Here is a 20,839-nt window from a genome sequence, read left to right on the forward strand (position 1 = left end):
ATTATATTAGGCCATAATATTTATTTGGACTAATATATCTTGAATATAATACGATTTCTTGTGGTTTTAAAGTAATAAAATTTCAATATTCACAATCTGAAAATCACATAAAACAAATATTGTTAATCAATAAGCCCCTTCCAGTGTCCCACATCGTTGATAGAACACAAATAGGGTCACTTCATAAGACCTCAACCAGACTGCAAGTCTGCCGAGCTTGGTAGCGCAAGCTTGTCACTCAAGTGAGGGCATTAAGGTAATGGGATGGACTCCCTTGACAGAAGCGTGGGTATGGACCAGCAATAAATTACTGGGTTCGTTTGCAGCAGTTGTATAGAATCAAACTGCTCTGTGTGTAAGAACACAATGCCTTCTGGCATGGCGTTGTCCCTCCTGAAGAGGTGACTTTGCAAGAGGTTGAGTTTGGTCTTGGTGCTTTAGTAGCACACCGCAGTGCTGTCTTCACAGAGCAGCGCTCTTCCTCTTGGCAACATCCGTGTGAAAGACCAGTTTGCCGAAGTCCTAACCCAAGGTTGTCTCATAGTTTGGACCATTACCTTTTAAATTTTTTGTCATTGAATAATAAAAATTGGTGACAATCTTGATTTTCTTCCCCTTGAGGGTTTCCACGTTCAAATTATGTGTTCTTCTTTTTTGTTATCATTTCTTAATTCTTGTTGTCTCATAACATTATCTTCCCATCTTCTATTCTCTTTAACAACACCAGTAACTGCAAAGGCTACCATCTAATGTTGTCTCCTAATCTCTTAAAGTTTAACTTTCTTAAATCGTCAGAAATTGTCTCCAAATTGAGGATAAAACACATGAAGTAATTTATATCTTCAGTAAAGACACTGTAACACTTTAAATTCCTATAACATATACAATAATGTACAGGTATGCAAAAAGATCAACTTCTTAGTAGAGCTGGTTCAAGCAACTGGCCTAATGTAACAGTGGAGAACAAGCCTTCAGAAGGTAATTTTTCTTTTGATAAAGATGCACAAATTTGCTTCATAGTTGGCCGAGCTTGAGGACTTTGACGAAGACACGCAAATGCTAGCTTGGTGATCTTGATCAATTCTTCTTTTTCTTGTTTTCCAGGAGCTAGTGGTCGTTCGTCAATAATATCCTTTAACAGTATTCCATTGGTGCCTGATGCTGGCGAGACTGATGATATTGCTGCAATAATATCCCCTGGATGATGACCTAAAATAACTTCTAGTGATAGCACCCCAAAGCTGTAAACATCACTCTTCTCATTTACCTTCATTGTGTAAGCAAGCTCTGCAAACAAATTAGAAATTAAGTATAGGATATTAGAAAATCGTGTTAAGCATTAAAGATTCTGAAGTGATGAATTCAAAAAAGTTACTACTAGTTATAAAATATATATACCTGGAGCTACATAGCCAAAAGTTCCAGCGAACGAAGTCCAATTAGAGGAGTTAGGCCTTAGGAGTTTGGCAGTGCCAAAATCAGAAACATGGGGATTGCCTTCAGCATCTAAGAGAACATTGTTACTTGATATATCTCTGTGAACTACAGGAGGAGAACACTCGTGATGCAAGTAACACAACGCGTTTGCTACCCCCTTGACAATATCAACCCTCTTGAGCCAATATAAATCTCTTGCTCTACCCTCATTGCTAAGGTTTTGTGACAAGTTTCCTCCTTCCAGCAACTCATAAACCAAGAATGAATGGCGTGCATGTGAACAAAATCCATAAATCTTTACAATATTCCGATGGCGGATGTTTACTAGAGTTTGTATTTCTTTTGAAAACCCTTTCAAGTTGTCATCAGATTCTTCATCATCTTCTAAAGCATGAACCTTTTTTACTGCAACAACTTGACCACATGGTAACTCAACCTTATAGACACTTCCATGTCCTCCCTTCCCAATGCAATATTTGCTATCAAAGTTCTCCGTTGCTGTAATTATGTTTTCATATGCTATCTTTCCATCAAAACCCCTAATTGAAAAAGAACTTCTGGATGGTTCTCTAGGCTGAATACTGATATTTCTTTTCCTTTTTGTTAGAAAAAGAATGCAAGTAATCACAAGTAGAATCAGGGCAATAAAGATAAGAGATAGAGTTAAGGTCAGTATAAGCTTTCTACTTATTCTCTTTTTTTTCCTCAATGAAGAGCAAGGGCTCATACCAGTATGATTACTGCTGCATAAATCCTTGTTATCTCTTAATTCTTCAAGCGAAGCATTTTGAAAAGCCTTGATCTTGGGAAGGGGACCGACCAATTGATTGGAACATATATCGATTGACCTCAAACTAACGCGTTCATTGAAACTTGTTGGGATTGAACCAGACAAGTTATTACGCGAAAGATTCATTACTTCCAAACTCCTCAAATTTCCTATTTTCCATGGAATCTCACCACTGAGCATGTTATAGCTGAGATCAAGATACACTAGGGAGTGCAAATTTCCCAAGTTAGAAGGAATAGTTGTGTTCAACACGTTCTTGCTTAAATTCAAGTTCCAAAGCTGCCTACAATCTCCTATGTCTCCTGGAATCTTGCCACTTATATTATTTGCAGCCAAGTCAAGTCTTGTAAGTTTGGACAACTTTCCCACTTCTATAGGTATTTCTCCTGAGATTTCATTTCCATGCAAATCAAGTTCCAGCAAGAGAGTTAGGCTCTCCAAACTTTTAGGAATTTTGCCGGTCAAGTGATTTGAAGAGAGATCAAGCATTTCTAGTTTGGTCAACTTTCCTATCTCAATAGGTATGGATCCAGACAAGTTGTTCAAAGAGATCTTCAAACTTGTTAGATTATGAGAAAGGCTCCATTGTGACGATAACTCGCCATATAGTTTATTGTGACTCAAATCCATGTAAACTAGACTTGGATAGACACCAAAAGCTTCTGATATGTTGCCAGATAGTTGGTTACCATCAAGCCTAAGTCTGGATAGTGTAGAGCAATTTTTCAAGGTTCTAGGGACACTACCAATAAATTTATTATCATATGCTGTGAATTTAGCAAGTGATCCACCAAGGCATACATTTTGTGGCAAGTGACCAGAAAGATTGTTCTCTGCTACTTGAAAAGTTTGCAAATTTGTAAGATTTTCAAGCTCTATTGGAAGTGATCCATTAAGTGTATTATTGAGCAAACACAAATGCAGAAGGGATTTTAAGTTACCAAAACTTGGAGGGACAGGGCCATAGAGTTCATTTATAGATAGATATAACAGCTCAAGTTTGATCAAGTTACCAATAGATGAAGGGATAAAGCCAATAAAATGATTTTTCGACAAGCGTAAATGCTTGAGATTCTTCAATAACCCTATTTCAGGTGGAATCACTCCAGAAAAATGATTGGAACTCAAATAGAGGAAACTCAATCTTGAAAGATTGCATATGTTTCTTGGAACTGTACCATTGAGTGAGTTATTGGATAAATTAATTAATTGGAGATGAGGAAAGGAAGAGAAATTTAGATGGTGAAGATTACCTCTAATCCCATAATTTGCAAGATCCATTTGATTAACTCTTCCAAAATTATCACAAGAAATGCCATCCCATTGGCAAGGACTAGCATTGCTAGTAACCAACCAAGAGGAAAGGAGTGTTTGGCTTGCATTTTCAAGACTGGCTTTCCATTTTAAGAGAGAAAATGCTTCAAATGAACTTGAATTAATTGGATGTCTTTCAGAAGCATTTAGATATGTCTTAGCAAGAACATGATGGAAAGAAGTAGTTATAAAGATCAACATCACATGCAGAAAGAGAGGTTGACTGAAAATTGTGGTATTGGATAATGAGGATCTCATTTTTCTTGAAAAAAAGAGAAAAAACACCAAATGTCTGTTTTTCGTTTTTCCTAAGGAGAATTTTGTTGGCTTTGTGGGAATGCTGGACACAATCATTTATGGACCTGTATTTATAGTTAAACAAGCCTCATGTTTCCAAGTGGGAAACGAAGCCAAAATTAACAGCTCTTGTTTAGTACTTATTTTATTTGTTTTTCCTTATTTTAAACATACATAACTTCTCGTGTTCAATTAATGTAATAGTTTGTGTCCTCTTTGAGCAGGAACGACTAAAATGAATATTGATGTCCACGTGAAGATCTAAACAAGCGGGCTTTATTTTTTCCGGAGATTTTTTTGTGATAGATCAAGGAAAGTGGATGTTGGAATATTACCTCTAGCCTTACTACATAATTATGAAGCATTAAGCAAAGCTAAAATTAACAAAATGTGAGATATAAAGAACTAGAAGTAGAAACAGACTGCTTACTGGTTGTCAAACTTATCAAAGAGGATGACATATAGTATCACCCTCTTTGATTTATTATTGAAGATTGTAAATACTTGCTTGAAGCAACAAGACGTACATATCTGAAGAGAGGCAAACAAATGCACAAATTTCCGGAAAACGAAGGTCATAGACATAATGAAGATGTGCTGGTAGTAAGTTAAGGGACAATTAAGGATACAGAGCTTTTGGTCTTGAAAGATTTAAGCAACGTTGCTTATGAGATGTTTTAGTAGGCGTTTAGCCATAGAAACCAAAAAATAAATAAAAAAAATTCACTTTTTTTGAACATAACCGGTGCGTAAACATTGCCCCATCAACCCGTTGCACTTGTACTCCATACAAAACCCAACAAGAACTAAATCAAGTAGCTCTAATAATAAACACTTTGAAAAACTTTTATAAAAATAGCTGTAAAAAAAAACACTTTGAGGGTCCTTTTTATAAAAATAAAAACTTTCAGTGTAAACATTGAAAATAGAAAAATAAAAATAATGGTCCAAAACAGAAAATGGAAAAAGTGAAAAAAGTGTAAAACAAGGTTTTGGTTGTTTTTCAAATTCCAAATATAACTTTTTGTTGTATTTGGAATTTTTATGGCCAACCACTAATATTTGAAAAAAGTGAAAAATAAAATTCCGGAAAAAAGTGAATAATTCTCATGGCCAAACGGGTCCGTGGTATTTCTGTTTAGCATTTCATTTTTAATGTATAAGAAACTAGTCTTGGTCATACTTTACAGTTCTTTCTCTGTAGATAGATTGCATTCAACAAAAACTGAGACTGTATGTCATGATATATGTTTGTGTAGTGACAAAATCATGTTATTAAGATAAAATAAGAAGTTTAAATTTAAATTATTTTCAAGTATAGCAACAAATCATTCTTTAGAAATATATTTAAAATGAAATAGTGTCACATAAAATAAAATAAAAGAGTAATTGGTATGAATTGCTTTTTTGTTAGAGTGATCTGATGATATAATAGGCAATAGCCTTATTAAAAGGGGGCAATTCACAGAATTGCCCTTCTTTTGGGGTGGTCTTTAAATTTTACCCCTCATATTTGAAATCTTTAAATTTTGCCCTTCGGCTAAGCTCCATGGGTTCCAGGTTCGAACCCTCACACAGTCAAAATTTAAAAAAAAATTCGCAAGGCAGAGTTTAAATTTCGCTATGCCCCCACCGGCATACACTTGTGAAGGAATTACCAAAGTTATGCCGGACCCGGCATACTTAAGCCTTATGGGCAGACTTGGCATAAGTATGCCGGGTCCAACATAACTTTAGTAATTCCTTCACAAGTTTATGCCGGGTCCGGCATAAAAGTTTGCCCATTAAAAGTATGCCCCCACCGGCATAAACTTGTTAAGGAATTACCAAACTTATGCCGGACCCGACATACTTATGCCGGACCCGGCATACTTATGCCTTATGGGCAGACTTGGCATAAGTATGCCGGGTCCGGCATAACTTTGGTAATTCCTTCACAAGTTTATGCCGGGCCCGGCATAAAAGTTTGCCCATTAAAAGTATGCCCCCATCGGCATAAACTTGTGAAGGAATTACCAAAGTTATGCCGGACCCGGCATACTTATGCCAAGTCTGCCCATAAGGCATGAGTATGCCGGGTCCGGCATAAATTTGGTAATTCCTTAACAAGTATATGCCGGGTCCGACATACACGCGACCCAAACCTTGCCTTGCAATTTTTTTTTTAATTTATGCTTGAGCGGGGGTTCGAACTTAGAACCTCATGATTTCTGCGTGAACGCTCAAAGTTGCAATGCGAAGGGCAAAAATTAAAGACCAGCAATATGAGGGGCATAATTTAAAGACCACAAATATGAGGGACAAAATTTAAAGACCACCCCAAAAGAAGGCAATCCGCGCAAAAAAATGATTAAAAGGAAAGCAAATAAAAGAACATGAAAAACGATAAAAGTATTTTCTTGTTTTTAACTCCGCCCCCTTATTATTATTATTATTATTATTATTATTATTATTATTATTATGAATACATAAGTCTTCCTCCTTTCCATAACCCGCTGATGAAGTCCAGGTTAACTAGCTAAGGAGCATGATGTTTGACTCTTATTAATTTGCTCCAATTATATTCTAACTTTTGTAAGTTGTTCATTCTTAATCCGTCTTGATTGCCTTTTTCCAATGTACATGATGGAGTTCTCTTTCTTCTTCAGTTTAATTCTCATGGAAAGTAAATTATAGAAAAAAAGCTTCAAGTCAAATTAAATGAGGTCCTTTGGTACAAATGTAGTCATCCATTAGTAGCTAGGCATTACAAAATGGGACTCCCTGGGCCACTCTAAAAAATATTTTAATTAGCGGAGTTGGAATAATGAAGTACTTTTAGCCAAATAGCCTGTAAAAGTTTATATGATTATTAAAAAAAGGTTGTTAGTTTTTCGAGTTTTCCTATGGTACCTCAAAATTCAATTTTTGCGGGGAGTGGTTGGATTCCTTGCCGACCTCGTGGCTTATGCAGCAGTACAAGTAAGACCAACACAAGATATAATCTATTTTTTTGAGGCAATAAGGTAAAATGGAGTAGAAAAAAGAGTAAAACTTCGGTTTGAAGATAATAAAGTGTGATCTTGAGACAAAAAGGAATTGAATAAGCTAAAAGAAAAGAAAAATGAGAAAATAAAAAGTATAAGGGAACTAAGAAGAGCTTGACTTGGACTATAAATTTTATAATGCTTTATGCGATTTTAAGCTTATTATCACCAACTCACCTTCAGATAAAAAAAAATTAGTGAACTAATTTATACTTCCTTTTCTCTAAGTTTGTTTAATGACTTACACGTAATATTTTAACAACAAAAATGATATTGCTACAAAACAAATGATATGCTCATAAATTAAATTTCCTAAAAAGTTGTAAACATGTAAGATTTGTAAAACGACGTATTAGATGACCAGAGTCATTTAAGTTGTGTTACATGCTTTAAATCCTATTGATCTGCCCATCCTCGAGTCACTTGCGCCTTTCTGACATAGGCTTATTCTCTATTTCAAATCTGTTTAATATCCTTGTAAATTAAAATTTTTAAAAACAAAGCTATCATATTATGGGGTTAAGAAATCATTTTAGAAGCTATGCATGGGGAGATGAAGGGGTGAGAAATCAAGCTCATGAAAACATGACCAGCCCCACCCCATTTTAATCCGCCCAAGTTGATCTATTCGCCAATAGACCTTTTTGCTATATGCACGATCACGATTTTTTTTTTTTTTTTTTACAAACCCATCTTTTTTTAAATCAAATTTCCATGATGATTTTTGGGGGCATTGTATATCATTTTATGAAAAACACGAAAGAAGGGGACTAGATCTTACCCCATCTACTTTATCAAACACTGCAAAAAGGGGGGTCGCAAAGCATTTGCCAATACCAAGAAATTTATACTATAGCTTAACCATAATTCAAGAAACATATCAATTTCATTAAAGATAATTCAGATGTGCACTAAAAGAACTTGAAAAAATGATAAGTGTATTAGGGTTGAGTTTCTATTAGATTTTGATGAACACAAGCGTGGACACCTCGTAATAATAGCAAGTGACTTGTCCTAACATTCAGACATAAGCAACTGATGCCCGGACAGGACCATTTGTTTTCATACCCTGACCACGACCTCTACCCCGTCCCTGTACTTGTCCTTGTCCTTGGCCCCGACCTGCAAGAAATCAGATCTCATGTTAAAAGATAAGACATGAATATCATATCTCGCTATACATCAAGAATAGCAGAACCAATACCTTTTACATGAAAAATTAGTAGTTAGTACTATGGATCTTAGGTGAAAAAAGTTGTAGCATACCCTGGCCTTGAATGGGCATTGAACCAACTTGTCCACCATAGTTGTTACCACGTCCACGATAACCACGACCTCTTCCTCCAGTTCGGCCTCTACCATTATATCCACGCCCTTCTTTCCATCCGCCGTCTCCACCATATCCAGGCTCACCATTGTTAAAACGCCCTGTACACAGTGAACGAAGATTCACAAAAAAATTCTTTGGTCTTCCTTTTTGATAGCTTAATACTATTGATGCAAAGTTATAGTGCTTTGCAAAAAAATATACATTTGCACAGGGTTTACTTTATCAATTTCTCAGCCTATATAGCTGACCAACAGTTCATCCTTCATCAAACTATCTTCTCGAAAACAATATAGCTGAAAGTTTGTACCTTGAGAAATTTGCTTTAATTGGATTTGCTAGCAACAACAATGGCCAGATTGGTTCAGGTTATAGTAAAAAGGGTGACAATGTGGAGAACCTCAACCTTCAAATCCAAATTCTTTTAATTCATCCAAGGATGTGCAGGAAAAGAAGGGAAATTCATAACATAATCACAATATAAGGGGCTGCATATTGCTAGAAAATTCAAGAATTTCAAAAGATAATGCATAAAAGAAAGGTCAAATGAGACCAATATACCTCCTGCATAATCATATTCAGTAAGTGGTCTGACTTGATCTGCTGGAATAGGTGGTTGGTACCTGCAAATATTTATTTTTCTTGAAACCAAAACCTGAAAATCTTAATATGAAGAAGGGGCAAAGAAGAAATGCGATCACGGAGACATAGTTACAGCATCTGAAAATTGATGATATCTGTAGTGGCTACATGTACCAAGCGGGATATTTAGAGATGGATTTAACTTTTGTACATTGACAATGTAAAGCATTATCATATCAGTGTTTTAACCTATTGTAGCACGTAGTGTGCCTTATTTTCCAGATTACAGTTTCCACTTTTCATGGATAGTTACCTGTAGTTGCCTTTTTGGATGATCAAATAGTGTAAAATTATTATATACTAGAAGTTAAATAAGAAATATGCAAGTAATATCGTTATACAAAAGCATCCGAATGAGGTAATTTTAGTACTAACATGCAGTTCTCAATTAAATATATTAGTTCTTAGACAAAGAACGATTAGAAGTACGTTAGAGGAATTGTTTTGAATTAAAACAGACGACCAAATCTAATATTAATCACGATATCATCATAAGTAATAATGTCAATTATTACCATAGTTCAGTTTCTTCTAGTATTATATCAACGTAATTCATTGATTGACCGCACATTTACTGAACTGAGGTAACCAATTCAAAAAAAGGAAGAGCACTGAATACAGTTTTCATAAATCATGATTACCCGGCTGATAAAGTATCTAACTCTTTCTTGGAAAGGATGATTGTGATGATTGATACATGACGAGTAGTCTCGAGCCTGCATTAGGTAATAAACAACGAAACGTGAGCAAATTATCAAACAACCAACATCAGCTGAAATTTATATGGACCAAATTAAGATGCATCTTACGGAAGAAGTCCTTCTTCTAGAGGTTCCCACGTATCAGTGATATCAGTTGAACCAATCGATGTGATTTGATGAAGGCCAACGATCTTTCTCTGATGCATAAAGATTACATTGTTACATGATTTACTGAGCTTAGAAACATAGACTATAGGTGCATTATGCTGAGATATATTTTAGAAGAATATATGCGGTAAAAACAGCCTCTTGCAGAAATGCAAGGTAAGACTGCGTACAATAGACTCTTGTGGTCCGGCCCTTTCCCGGACCCCGCGCATAGCGGGAGCTTAGTGCACCGGGCTGCCCTTTTTTTTTATATGCGGTAAAATGGACATAATCACATGGACAAGCTACAACAATTAATCTGCTGCACCTTTATCAGTTCGGCTATCATTACTGTTTTACTAATGGCCCTGCCCATAGACTTGAGAGCAATTTCTTTAGATCCTTTCTCCTGCAAAAGAGAGCAGGAACTAAAATTGTCAAGCACTAAGCTGACAGAAACATGAAAGCTTAATTAAATCCTCAGTACTTTATGTCGACTCAATGGAATCGAATATTATATGGTTTACTCTCAAGCTGAGGGCATAGCAAACAAACTAAAACATTGTGGCATGGTAGATACATAGGGAATTTTGCACTGTATGCCAATTATGGCAAAATATTTACCCGTTTTAGCCCATCTTTTTTTAATTACTGGCCATACCCAATTTTTTCCTCTTCAGTTTTTTACTAGTCTTATACATTATTATACACTTTTATACAAGGTATATACATTGTCTACAGTAGGTGTATAAAGTTGTATATTATTGTATAAAGGTGAATATTCAAGTTGGGCCATGAAATGTTGGGTTGTAGGTTTGTAATTTAAAATATGGGCTATGAATATATAATTTTGACCTATAAATTGTTTATAAGTGAAATTTTCCCAGATGTAATGTAGCTAAAAATATATGACATAATACATATGCTGCTATACCCAATAGTCCAATACCATGGAAATTTTTATACTCCCGTTTTATCCTACTTCAGATATATTTCTCATCCTTTCATTGTCCACTCAGTACAGAACCAAATTTTATCAGCACTTATCTCATACATACTCAAGTAACTCAACCAAAACAAAGGCACTGTAATACTTCTTTCCTACCTGAAATACTTCTACTCTCTCATAAAAGCTCTTGTTTATTTTAGCCTAGTTTCTCTTTCTTACATTTTTCATTTATCAAAAGATCCACTTTTACCAGAATGGATCCACTTTCATGTAAACCAACAACTAGGATCTCAAAACAAATAAACCACACACCATTATTTCAAAAAACAGCCAAAGAAAGATAGAGAATAAAAAGGTACAAATGGTTGCATTTATAATGTATTTTACAGTTTACATCCCTCATTGAGTAATTATTTACTTACAAAACTTTTATCGGCATTTAAGGATATTAATCTAATCCAATTAGAATGCATGATACTCTCTAGTTGTACATAAATAAAGTATTAAAAATTCTATTTACTCTTTCTATTTATGACCATCAAGCCGGGGAGATTCATCGTATATTATTCTTAGATTAGTCTAGAAATGACCATCGGCCGGGCAGATTCATCATATATTATTCTTAGACTAGTCTCGCAATGACCATCAGCCGGGCAGATTCATTTTTATTCTTAGATAAGTCTAGCAAACAACACAATCGTGGCTAGGGAACTATACTAGCAAGCAACCCAAATTATTGTAGAAACTTTTGCGATCAATGATCGGACATGCAAACTAGAAATGGTAGAAATGACGTCCACTTGCCAACTTTCGGCCCTATAATTGAAAAAAAAAAAATCCATGTCATGGAGTCAAATTTCGGGGGGAACCTCCATGCATGACAATGACTATTTTTCAATTACACGAGCTGAAAAGTGACTATTCATGAATTTTATCCCTAGAAAGGTCACCCAAAATTAAACTGCACAGATTGCATAAATGATCATACACATTTACAAAAAATAGCCAAAATGTCAGTATAAAATGAAAATTGTAAAGCACCTGAAGAAGATTGGTAGCATAAGTAATGTAGTTCCTCAATCTGCCTTGTGTTGTTATTCTTATCTCATTTTCCTTTATAGGATTCTCTGCTCTTGGCTTTTGCACTTTCTGATACCTATCCATCACTTTCTAAAAACACAATAGCACACTATTATTTCCCCAAAATCACAACATTCTCAAATCTTGAAAGAATCAGTTGATAAAGGAAAAAATAATAATTAAATCTTACATTAGTGTTAGTTCTTTTTAACACTGTTTTCCTGTGAAGAACACCAGCTCTTGAATTGCACTGTTCTGTTTCTTTTTCCTTTTTTTTTTCTTTTACTTTATTTTTTCTCTTGGTCAAAATATTCAGAAAAATACGGTTAATTGTGGCTAATATGCCCGGCTTAATTATCTGATCTCACCTGATGACTCTGTTTTATGAAATAACCACGTGTTTAAATTCTCTGATTCTTAGCATTGTAATCCTAAACGTTTGATGGAAGTCTTAGGAAAGTAGATTTTTTTTTTTTTAAGAAAATATTTACTTTGGATAATTGAGGTACTTGACCAAATTTTTAGGGAAAACAATAAATGTTTTTAGTAGTAGCAGATAGAAGTTGAAAAAGTATTTTTTTTTTCTTCAAAAATTACTTTTGGAACCTTGATCAAGTAAAATTAATACTCTAATATTCACAAAAAAATGCCTTTTCAAATTTCAATTGATTAGTCAAACACAAATTATTGCTCTTCAAAATTACATTTTTAAAGAACATTTTGACCAATTTTTTTCTTCAAATAAACATAGTTTAAAACCTTAGCCAACAAGCTACGAGTGAGTCCAAGTTTTGGTTTATTGTAATAGGCTATCGAGTTGTAACCTAATTTGATTATTTTAAAGCGTTTATAATTTTCATTTAATTGGGAAACAATTTCCTTTAAGCTAGAGTTAGTTTGAAGAGGTGAAGGACTTAGAATTAAATTCATCTTCTTTCAAATTAGAGTTAACTTGAAGGGGTTTGCAACAGTCTAGGATTGTTGGGGTTAAGGCTTAGAGTTAAGACTTAGATTACAATTTGCTTCAAGCAAGAACTATTTTGACCGGATAGGTTGTGATTTTTACATTTTTGACTCGGGTGATTTTTCACGTAAAAAATTTGTGTTCTTTACTTCATTCTGCGCTTTATAATTTCATGATCATTTCACAAGTATGATTGAAAAAAAAAAGCCAAGTTCGTCAAAACAAAAATTAGGCAAATTTTAGCATAAGATAGCAAAATGTGGCACGACCCAATTTTTTTTTTTTTTTTGGTTGTTGTTGAACTGAAGATACATTAAATAAAACTGGAAATAAAGTTATTACATTTATGGTATAGTTCGAAAAGAAGCTATCCCTAAATTGTCTCTGTAGAAAGCAAGAAGCTATCCCTAAATTGTCTCTGTAGAAAGCAAGTAAAGTAAAGGGCGGGGTCTAGTTATGTTCCAAAAACATGTTTCTTCTTCTTCATGATTCGATGGTCCTTTCCTTTTTGCATACACTGCTAGTTCTTGCGCCACTGCATTTGCCTCCCGGAGAATGTGGTGTATTCTGAGTATCCCCATTTCTTGCAGGAGGAACCTGCAATCATTAACAATATTTATGTAAGGACATGTGGTATTATTGTTAATCAAGTTTACCAACACCTGCGAGTCTATTTCCACAACCAGTGGGAACAGATTTTTTATGAATGCTAATTCCAATCCCTTCAATAGAGCTTGTGTTTCAGCATAGGGTGCTGATTGGCATGAGATATACGATGCATATCCTTCCTTCCATCGTCCAGCAGAGTCTCTGCTGATTCCACCGGTACCTCCTTGTTTGGTGATGGGTCCGTAGGCTCCATCCGTGTTAAGCTTGTAAATGTTTTCAAGGGGTTTGTGCCAATGTACTGCTATTTGCTTATGGGTTGGGTTGTAGTGGTGGTATGGTCCTATGTGGTAGAGTTCCAAGGCAAGGTTGAAGGCCTTATAAGAGTTTAGGTTGGACCTTGTGTGTTTGAAGGTGTTATTGTTTCTGTTATTCCATATTGACCACATTATGGATGGCATCAGGAAATCTAGTGGTATTGAGGAGTTGTTAGACCCTCTGATTTTGTTTTGGGAAAAAGATTTATCTTTTAGCCATGTTGAGAAGTGTTCATTTGAAACAGGGGTGGGGATGGACAGTTCAGTCCAAATGGTCTTGTTTTTCACACATTCAAATAATATGTGTTAGATTGTCTCAGATTTTGAGCAATAAGGGCAAAGGTTCGAAGGGATTATGTTTCTGTTGGCTAGTAGACAAGCTATAGGGATTCTTTCATGAAGGAGTAACCAGAGGAAGGATTTTATTTTATTAAGGCATTTAGTTTCCCAGATGCAGGTGTATTCAAACGGTTGGTGTTGGGTGTGTTGGTGGATTTTGTAGGCAAATTGGGTGGTGAATTCCCCATTGGGTGAGTTTAACCAATTCATCACCATCTTATGTCGTATTGATTTGCTAAATAACACCTGGCGGAGCCAGGATTTCCGCCCAGGGGGTTCAAAATATAAAAAAGTAAACATACGAAGTAGCCTAAGGGGGTTCAACATCTACGATATATACATAAAAAATAATTTTAAGCTTATAAAAACAGTGTTTTTTTCCGCCGAGGGGGTTCGGATGAACACCCTCGGCATATAGTCGCTCCGCCACTGCTCTAACGTAATACTTTTTCTCAGACTAGCTATGAAGGAATTTATATTTCTTTTTAGTGTGTTTGTTAGAAATGTTTCTAGAAGTAAATACAAAAATACCTAGTATATATTAATGATGAAATAAAAAATTTCATAGGTTGATCATCTATTGTATATATAAGAATAAATTGATCTTTATATATATAGTGTAATTTTTCAGCCTCCTTCCACTCCCTCTAACTCCGCCACTGCAAAGCATATAGGCGAATTTAAGTACTAATAAATGCCCATTAAAAAAGATACATAACATGAAATTAGTTTTCAACAAATTTACTGTTTCGAAGATTTTTCTTTTTTACCCACGTTTTTCTTAAATATTTTTTATATTTTAATTTATTAACTATTTTAACTTATTTTATTTATGCCAGTTTTCAAATATGAAAATATTTATTTTCGAAAACGTGAAGAATTTATGTTCGAATTTACACAAAAAAAATAGATATTTTGACCCTCATACTTCGAACTATGCTAAACAATGTGGAATGGACCATATAAATTAAACCTCCCCAGTTAATTATTCATATTGGCTATTAACAGTAACATGTTTGCCAACAAACACGAATCTAGAAAATGGGTCAACTGCATCCTCTACAATTTAAATAGAAGAAAATGACCCTGCAAATAATTGTGTGTTATTTTTAGATGTTTCATGTGATTTTTTATATAATTTATAAAAATTAGAAATATATTTGTAAAGACTACAAAATCAATTAACCGATCATAGCGATGGAATGCTTTTTAGTTTTTATCATCCATGCCTATGTACACTTTTTTTTGGTCCGATTGTACACTCTTTCAGTCTTTCTTCCCACACAATAAAAAGAAAAAGAAGAGTTCTTTTTTTCCCTTTGTTTCAGCGAAAAAAAGAAAAACTATGAGAAGAGTTTTAACTTTTGAAACGAAAGTTGGATCTCACAAGATCAATAGTATTGTTCTCGTTTCAAAAAGGATAATAATATTTTCTTATTAATGTATTTAAAAAAGAATAACATATTTTTAATTTTAAAAATAACTTAATTTGAAAACAAATGCTCCCTCCGGATCAACAAGTGTGTCCACTTACCCTTTTTTTTTTGTTGTTATTCAAAATGAGTGTTCACATACCAAATCAAGAAACAAGTAATCTTATTCTTCCAAAATTGCCTTTATTATGTGTTAAATGATCAAATCCTAATATCTATTTAATTATGGGTAATTTAGTCAAATTACCTATTTTTACATACGTAGGAGTTAGTATTTCTTAAGGGGTGTGCAAATGGCTAAGTGGACACTCCTTTTGATCTGGAGGGAGTACTTATTATAACCACATGACAAGTATAAAAAATCACAAGTTTGGAGAATCCGAGCAACATAGTTTAGAACTATAAATTTTATTTTTTTGTCCAGTAAAAATACAAGTACTTCCATATAAAATAGCTTACGTAAAGTGATACAAACTTCATAAAATCCAACATGCTAAATACTAATGGGAAATACTAGTAATGTGTAAAATCTTAAATACCCAAATTAAAAAAATTGTGTACAGTTTCCTTGAATTAAGTGATAGTCATATTCAAAATGTAAATGCTATTAATCGACTTCATTTTTTTTTATAATAAGCACTAAGTAATACTTGGTGGAGGGATATTTATTGATAATAATAATAATAGTCTAAACAAAACAACAAAAGGAAATAAACCAAAGCAAATACACGGTCTCAAAATAGGACAAAGACCCAAAAATCTCTAAAACGCGTAGAACCCAATTAGATCAACAATCTGGATATTTGATATGGACACACTTCTTATCGTATCACAAGCTCATTTTCATTAATACGCACGTGCCTCTTCCATAAATTACGAATCTGAAATTAGGTCAACTTATTAATTTAATTGGAATCATTGGGAGCGCATAGACTTTGTGCATCGGAGCTTATCGCAAAGATGTACAACTGACTCTTTTTAGTGTCAAACAACACTCAATATATGACAACATAAGATGTTGGCAAAAGCTTTATTTTTTGTAGTGACATGTACATTATTTCCAGGTCATAATGTCTCATTCATTAGAATGCTTGTTCTTTTTTTCGAATTTTTAATTGATTGCATTATCTTAGATATCAGGTCAACCGAGGCAATACTTAAAAAATAAAGCAAGTTATGAATAATTAAAGAACAAAAATGTATTCACTCTTGCGTACGGAAAGTTCAATTAAAGAGGTCTATAAATTATGACTTTGAGAAGCAATGCCATATTCATACAATAACTTTAAAGCTTGAAGTATTTTACCTAATATGGCATCATTTAAATTTGGTTTGATCTTCGTTGTTCTTCTCATGGCGATCACTGGTTAGTACACATTTCTCTTTTATGTCTATACGTTATAGTCTTATATTATTATGCTTGTAAACATGTATGTAGTTATTACTCATGTGATTGTATACATATTTCAGTATGTCCAGTCTAGATATGCATGTGTTTTCGTATGCATGTGGATTGAATGTGTATATTCCATATTATACCGGTCATAACTTGATCGTAATTATGATGATGATGTTTTATAGTCGACGTGATGTGGTCATCAAAGACCCAAGTTCTGGCTGTAAGCAATGTGGATCACTCTCTATCAGGACTCAAAAGGAGATTACTTCCACAACTTCATGATATAATCACTTGTGGAACAGCGTGTGGTCCTCATAGTCCTACGGATTATACTTGCGGTGACTGTTGGTATTGCTGTGACTGCAGACAAGAATCTTGGGATTTCAATATTTTTCGTTGTCGATTTCCGGAGTAAAAATAGTAATATGCATTTGTATTTTCGTTAAATTTCAGTAGTTGCTATGTTTTTATTTTCCTATCTTTTACGCTTTGTACGAATGACAAAGAAAATCAAATGAATGATTTTTTTTATTTGTGACGAATAACAAGCTCGACTCCAAATGTATGGCTTGTTTATAGTGCTTGTATAATTCATCATATATTAAGCAAACCTCCGGAGTTAATTATTATTAGCAACAATAGGCCGAACAAGAAAAAGAATGCTCTGTATGATACTAATCGTGGTTGCCCGTGCTGTGCAGGGGACCAACACGAAAATCTGCAAGCGTTTGGAGTTCTTGGATGTATAATAAAACTTGGTAAGATTAAAGCAAATTATATAAGTCGCATTTTAAATGTCTGTTGATGTCCTAATATAAACTTTAGCACTGTATATTTGTCCCGAGCATAAGAGTTGTCTCACACTTAAGTAAGTTTTAATATGCCTCTTAACTTCGACTTCTAAGATGTTGGAAAAGACGGGGGGGGCATATGAGTGCGTGGGGAACCAAATATGAATAAATGAATGAATTGTTACAGGATAATTGAGCCATCAGGACTAAATTATGTCAACATCACTGCAATCCAAAGAACAACATTCTACCTCCATAAGAATCAATACTACTAAATTGATTTGTGGCCATTATATTCCCAACTACTTAGAGACACGTGTTTGCCTTGTCCATGTTACAGTCACTTCATCATCCGCCAAGAAAATGTCTAAAATGACATATTTTGGTGATCTAGTCAACCAATTCAAAGCTTAAGGAAACGTTTTTTTCTCACAATGATTGTAATTCAGAAATTTTTGCTTGCCTATCATCGCTTTAATATGAGCCACGGGACAGACATCAGGACAATCTAACTCCGTAACTCAAGCACTTCCGCAGCCGGCTCTGATAAAAATTCTTTTATAAAAGCTTCAACTTGTTTCGCGACCACCACTACTCGTCTGGCTTGTAACCATTACCGCAATGCCTGGGGGAAGAATTCCAGCTAAAGACAACTCTAAAATTGCATGGAAAGTTGAAAACTCAAATCTCCTCTCTTCAGCTTTCAAAATCTCCATACCATGCAAACAGCTATTTAAAAGAACCAGGAAAGGTAGGGAAAATTAAAAGTCCAGCAACAGCCTACAAATATTATACAACAATAGAAATTATGAGCAAAACCGAAAACAAGAATGAAAAAGAAGTTCAACAACTAAAAATATTCTTTTTGATGACAAACAACTAACGCAATTAAAAATATTCTTATCAGCTTTGACCGATGGTATATGTGTGTATTGTAAATCTATAAGGAGTAACATTTAGTAACCACCATAAATTATACCTCTAGTATTGGTCCCAAATTTCATGTTAACCATTTACCAAACTGAAGCATCCCAAGCAAGAGCAACCCTTGTAGCAGCTATGCCTAAATTATCCAGACCAACTATCTCTAGCTGAACCCAATGATAGAGAAACATTACCAATTTTCTCACTCTTTCTTTTACCAGTAAGAATAGCTATTACACTGGCAATCTTGGATCCAACAATCAGTTCTTCCAGTTTGTGGCGTACTTAAGGATTCTTCTATTTAATCTTATTTGGCTCCGAAGTTCCACGATGCCTGAATTGTGATAAAACCCATAAGAAGTTTGTTTCCCATTGTATAAAAGATATATCAAAACACTGAGGTGAACAACTACATTGGCAGAACAGGAAAACGTAAATTCAATCATTACAGGAAAAAAGAGAAGCTGCACCAAATGAAAAGCATATAAACTTGTTCAAACTGAAAGGAAGTGAAAGTCGCAATGATATGAGAAGAGATACATCTCCGCAGAAAGCTCTGACATAAACTTTATGGAGACCTCTTTCACTACTTTTTTTTTCCTTTTGTAAAATCTACTCAAAATTCAAATTAACAAAATAGAACAATGTATATTAACAATGCCGAGATCTTAATAATCTTATTGATTGTTTATGGAAGCATGTCATTTCACATGTAAAACATCTTCTTTTGCTTTTCTCAACTGTTATGATAACTATGGCCTGGCAAGTATGCACGACAAAAGTCAGTGCATTTGATTCTTCGTAGGCTGTAGTTGAATCAAAGCTCATACAATAATTTTCATCGCGCAGGTTGGTGATAAAGAACCTTCAATTTCAGACTACAATGACCAATGTAATGATCTTGTACCATGTTATAAATGCCACAGAAATACATACGTTGAGCTATTGAATTTAGCTTCAAAGTCTTTGTTTGTACCTGAAGTTGCAATCATAAAAATAATCCAGTTTGCCACTTTGCTATAGTCTGTAGGAGAATTGTAGCTTTAAGTTCTGAAAACACCAGTTCATATAATGAATTGCTGAGATGATAGTAGACTAGAAAGAGCTCAAAATTCTTCGAATATGAAATATCATTGCCGTCCGGGACTTATCAAATTCACTTTTTAGATTGTCAGGAGTGTAATAGGTCGTCTTAATAGTTTGAGTGTTATATTGAGATTTCGGGTATAGTTGAGGCAGCTGAAAAGTAAAATTGAACAAGAGACTGGACAAAAGCTTCCAACTGGCCCTTCTGAGAAACTACCACCAACTGCCCGGCGACGCTGATATATTTTACTTTTTCTCCAAAAATGTGAAGTTTGGCAGGAAGTAGACTGTTATGTAATCTTCTGTAGTTTTCTTGTACTTATTTTGGGTCCAAAGCGTACAGCAAACTGTAAAGTCATGTAATAGCTAATATTGACATACGTTGCAATGGTAATGTAAAAGAAATGTTCTTGTAAAAAAAAACTTTTATTTTCAAATACCAAACGAATTGTTAGCTACTAAATCATCTTACTATTACATGCTTTGCTAGCAAGAGAACAAAAAGCGTAACTTTAGATTCATTGAATATGCTCAATTGGTTATTAGATATAAAAATGGCATTTGTCAATAATTCAGATCAAAAGGGTACCGCTTGTATATCTTTCAAGTTTACATCATTGAACAGAAAATGTTTCTATGTTTATTTTTGAAGATCAGGTGACCAATGTCTTCTTTATTCTCGTTCTCATAAAATCCAAAACTATAACAGTATCGAGGGTTAAGCAAGATATTTGAGGTGATTTATTAATTCTTCTATCAACTTAAAAATATGTTTGATCAAAAACTATTATCGCAATGACAATATTCCCTTAACATCCTTTTTTTCTCCCTTTTTTCGCAACATAAAGAAAATATTCAAGTACGTCAGCAGCAAAAAAAAAAAAAGAAGAATTTCAAATTGTAGATTCCAAGAGTGTCAAAGTTCAGCAATTTGATTTATCAGCGCACAAGCTCATAAAAATTTACTTACTCCGACGTTAAAATGTCAGGGAGCTAGGGGAAAAAGATGAAAAACTAGCGCTAGAAGGAGGGCTTGAACCTCCGACCTTGTGGTTAACAGCCACACGCTCTAACCAACTGAGCTATTCCAGCTGTTTGTGATTGAACGCTAATTATATTTATTCTTACAATTATTTGATTTGACGTGGACACAAACTACATTTCTGATTGAAATATTCATAGCCCATTGAATGAATATCTCCTCCTCCAGCAACTGAGATTACCTTTTGCAAAGTCTCATCTGCAGTAAAAAATGTATAACCTGTGCCGG

General features: G+C 34.4%; 3 protein-coding genes and 1 non-coding gene across 5 annotated transcripts; all 4 read right to left on the bottom strand.

Moving 5' to 3' along the window:
* Window positions 1-887: 887 nt before the first annotated feature.
* Window positions 888-2,353, bottom strand: LOC132628941 (MDIS1-interacting receptor like kinase 2-like). The gene is made up of 2 exons (XM_060344691.1): window positions 1,399-2,353; window positions 888-1,287 (listed from the first exon to the last, which is right to left on the bottom strand). The coding sequence occupies exons 1-2, from the start codon at window positions 2,351-2,353 to the stop codon at window positions 911-913; spliced, it is 1,332 nt and encodes a 443-aa protein (XP_060200674.1). The 3' UTR covers window positions 888-910.
* A 23-nt stretch (window positions 2,354-2,376) lies between these two features.
* LOC132628942 (probable leucine-rich repeat receptor-like protein kinase At1g35710) lies at window positions 2,377-3,799 on the bottom strand. The gene is made up of 2 exons (XM_060344692.1): window positions 2,515-3,799; window positions 2,377-2,399 (listed from the first exon to the last, which is right to left on the bottom strand). Exons 1-2 carry the CDS (start codon window positions 3,797-3,799, stop codon window positions 2,377-2,379), a joined length of 1,308 nt encoding a protein of 435 aa, XP_060200675.1.
* Window positions 3,800-7,690: 3,891 nt separating this feature from the next.
* Window positions 7,691-12,216, bottom strand: LOC132622530 (uncharacterized). Of its 2 annotated transcripts, XM_060337138.1 has the most exons (8): window positions 11,901-12,212; window positions 11,672-11,800; window positions 10,010-10,090; window positions 9,643-9,731; window positions 9,475-9,549; window positions 8,753-8,814; window positions 8,131-8,292; window positions 7,691-7,986 (listed from the first exon to the last, which is right to left on the bottom strand). In XM_060337138.1, exons 2-8 carry the CDS (start codon window positions 11,792-11,794, stop codon window positions 7,886-7,888), a joined length of 693 nt encoding a protein of 230 aa, XP_060193121.1. In that variant the 5' UTR covers window positions 11,795-11,800; window positions 11,901-12,212; the 3' UTR covers window positions 7,691-7,885. The 2 variants fall into 2 exon arrangements, with proteins under 2 accessions (XP_060193121.1, XP_060193123.1); XM_060337140.1 differs by lacking the exon at window positions 10,010-10,090 and having other exon boundaries at window positions 11,901-12,216.
* Window positions 12,217-20,587: 8,371 nt separating this feature from the next.
* On the bottom strand, window positions 20,588-20,661 carry TRNAN-GUU (transfer RNA asparagine (anticodon GUU)). The gene has a single exon. It is a non-coding gene; the product is annotated as a tRNA-Asn (tRNA).
* Window positions 20,662-20,839: the final 178 nt, after the last annotated feature.

The sequence above is a fragment of the Lycium barbarum genome, chromosome 2, assembly GCF_019175385.1.
Source record: "Lycium barbarum isolate Lr01 chromosome 2, ASM1917538v2, whole genome shotgun sequence".
Lineage (NCBI taxonomy): Eukaryota > Viridiplantae > Streptophyta > Magnoliopsida > Solanales > Solanaceae > Lycium > Lycium barbarum.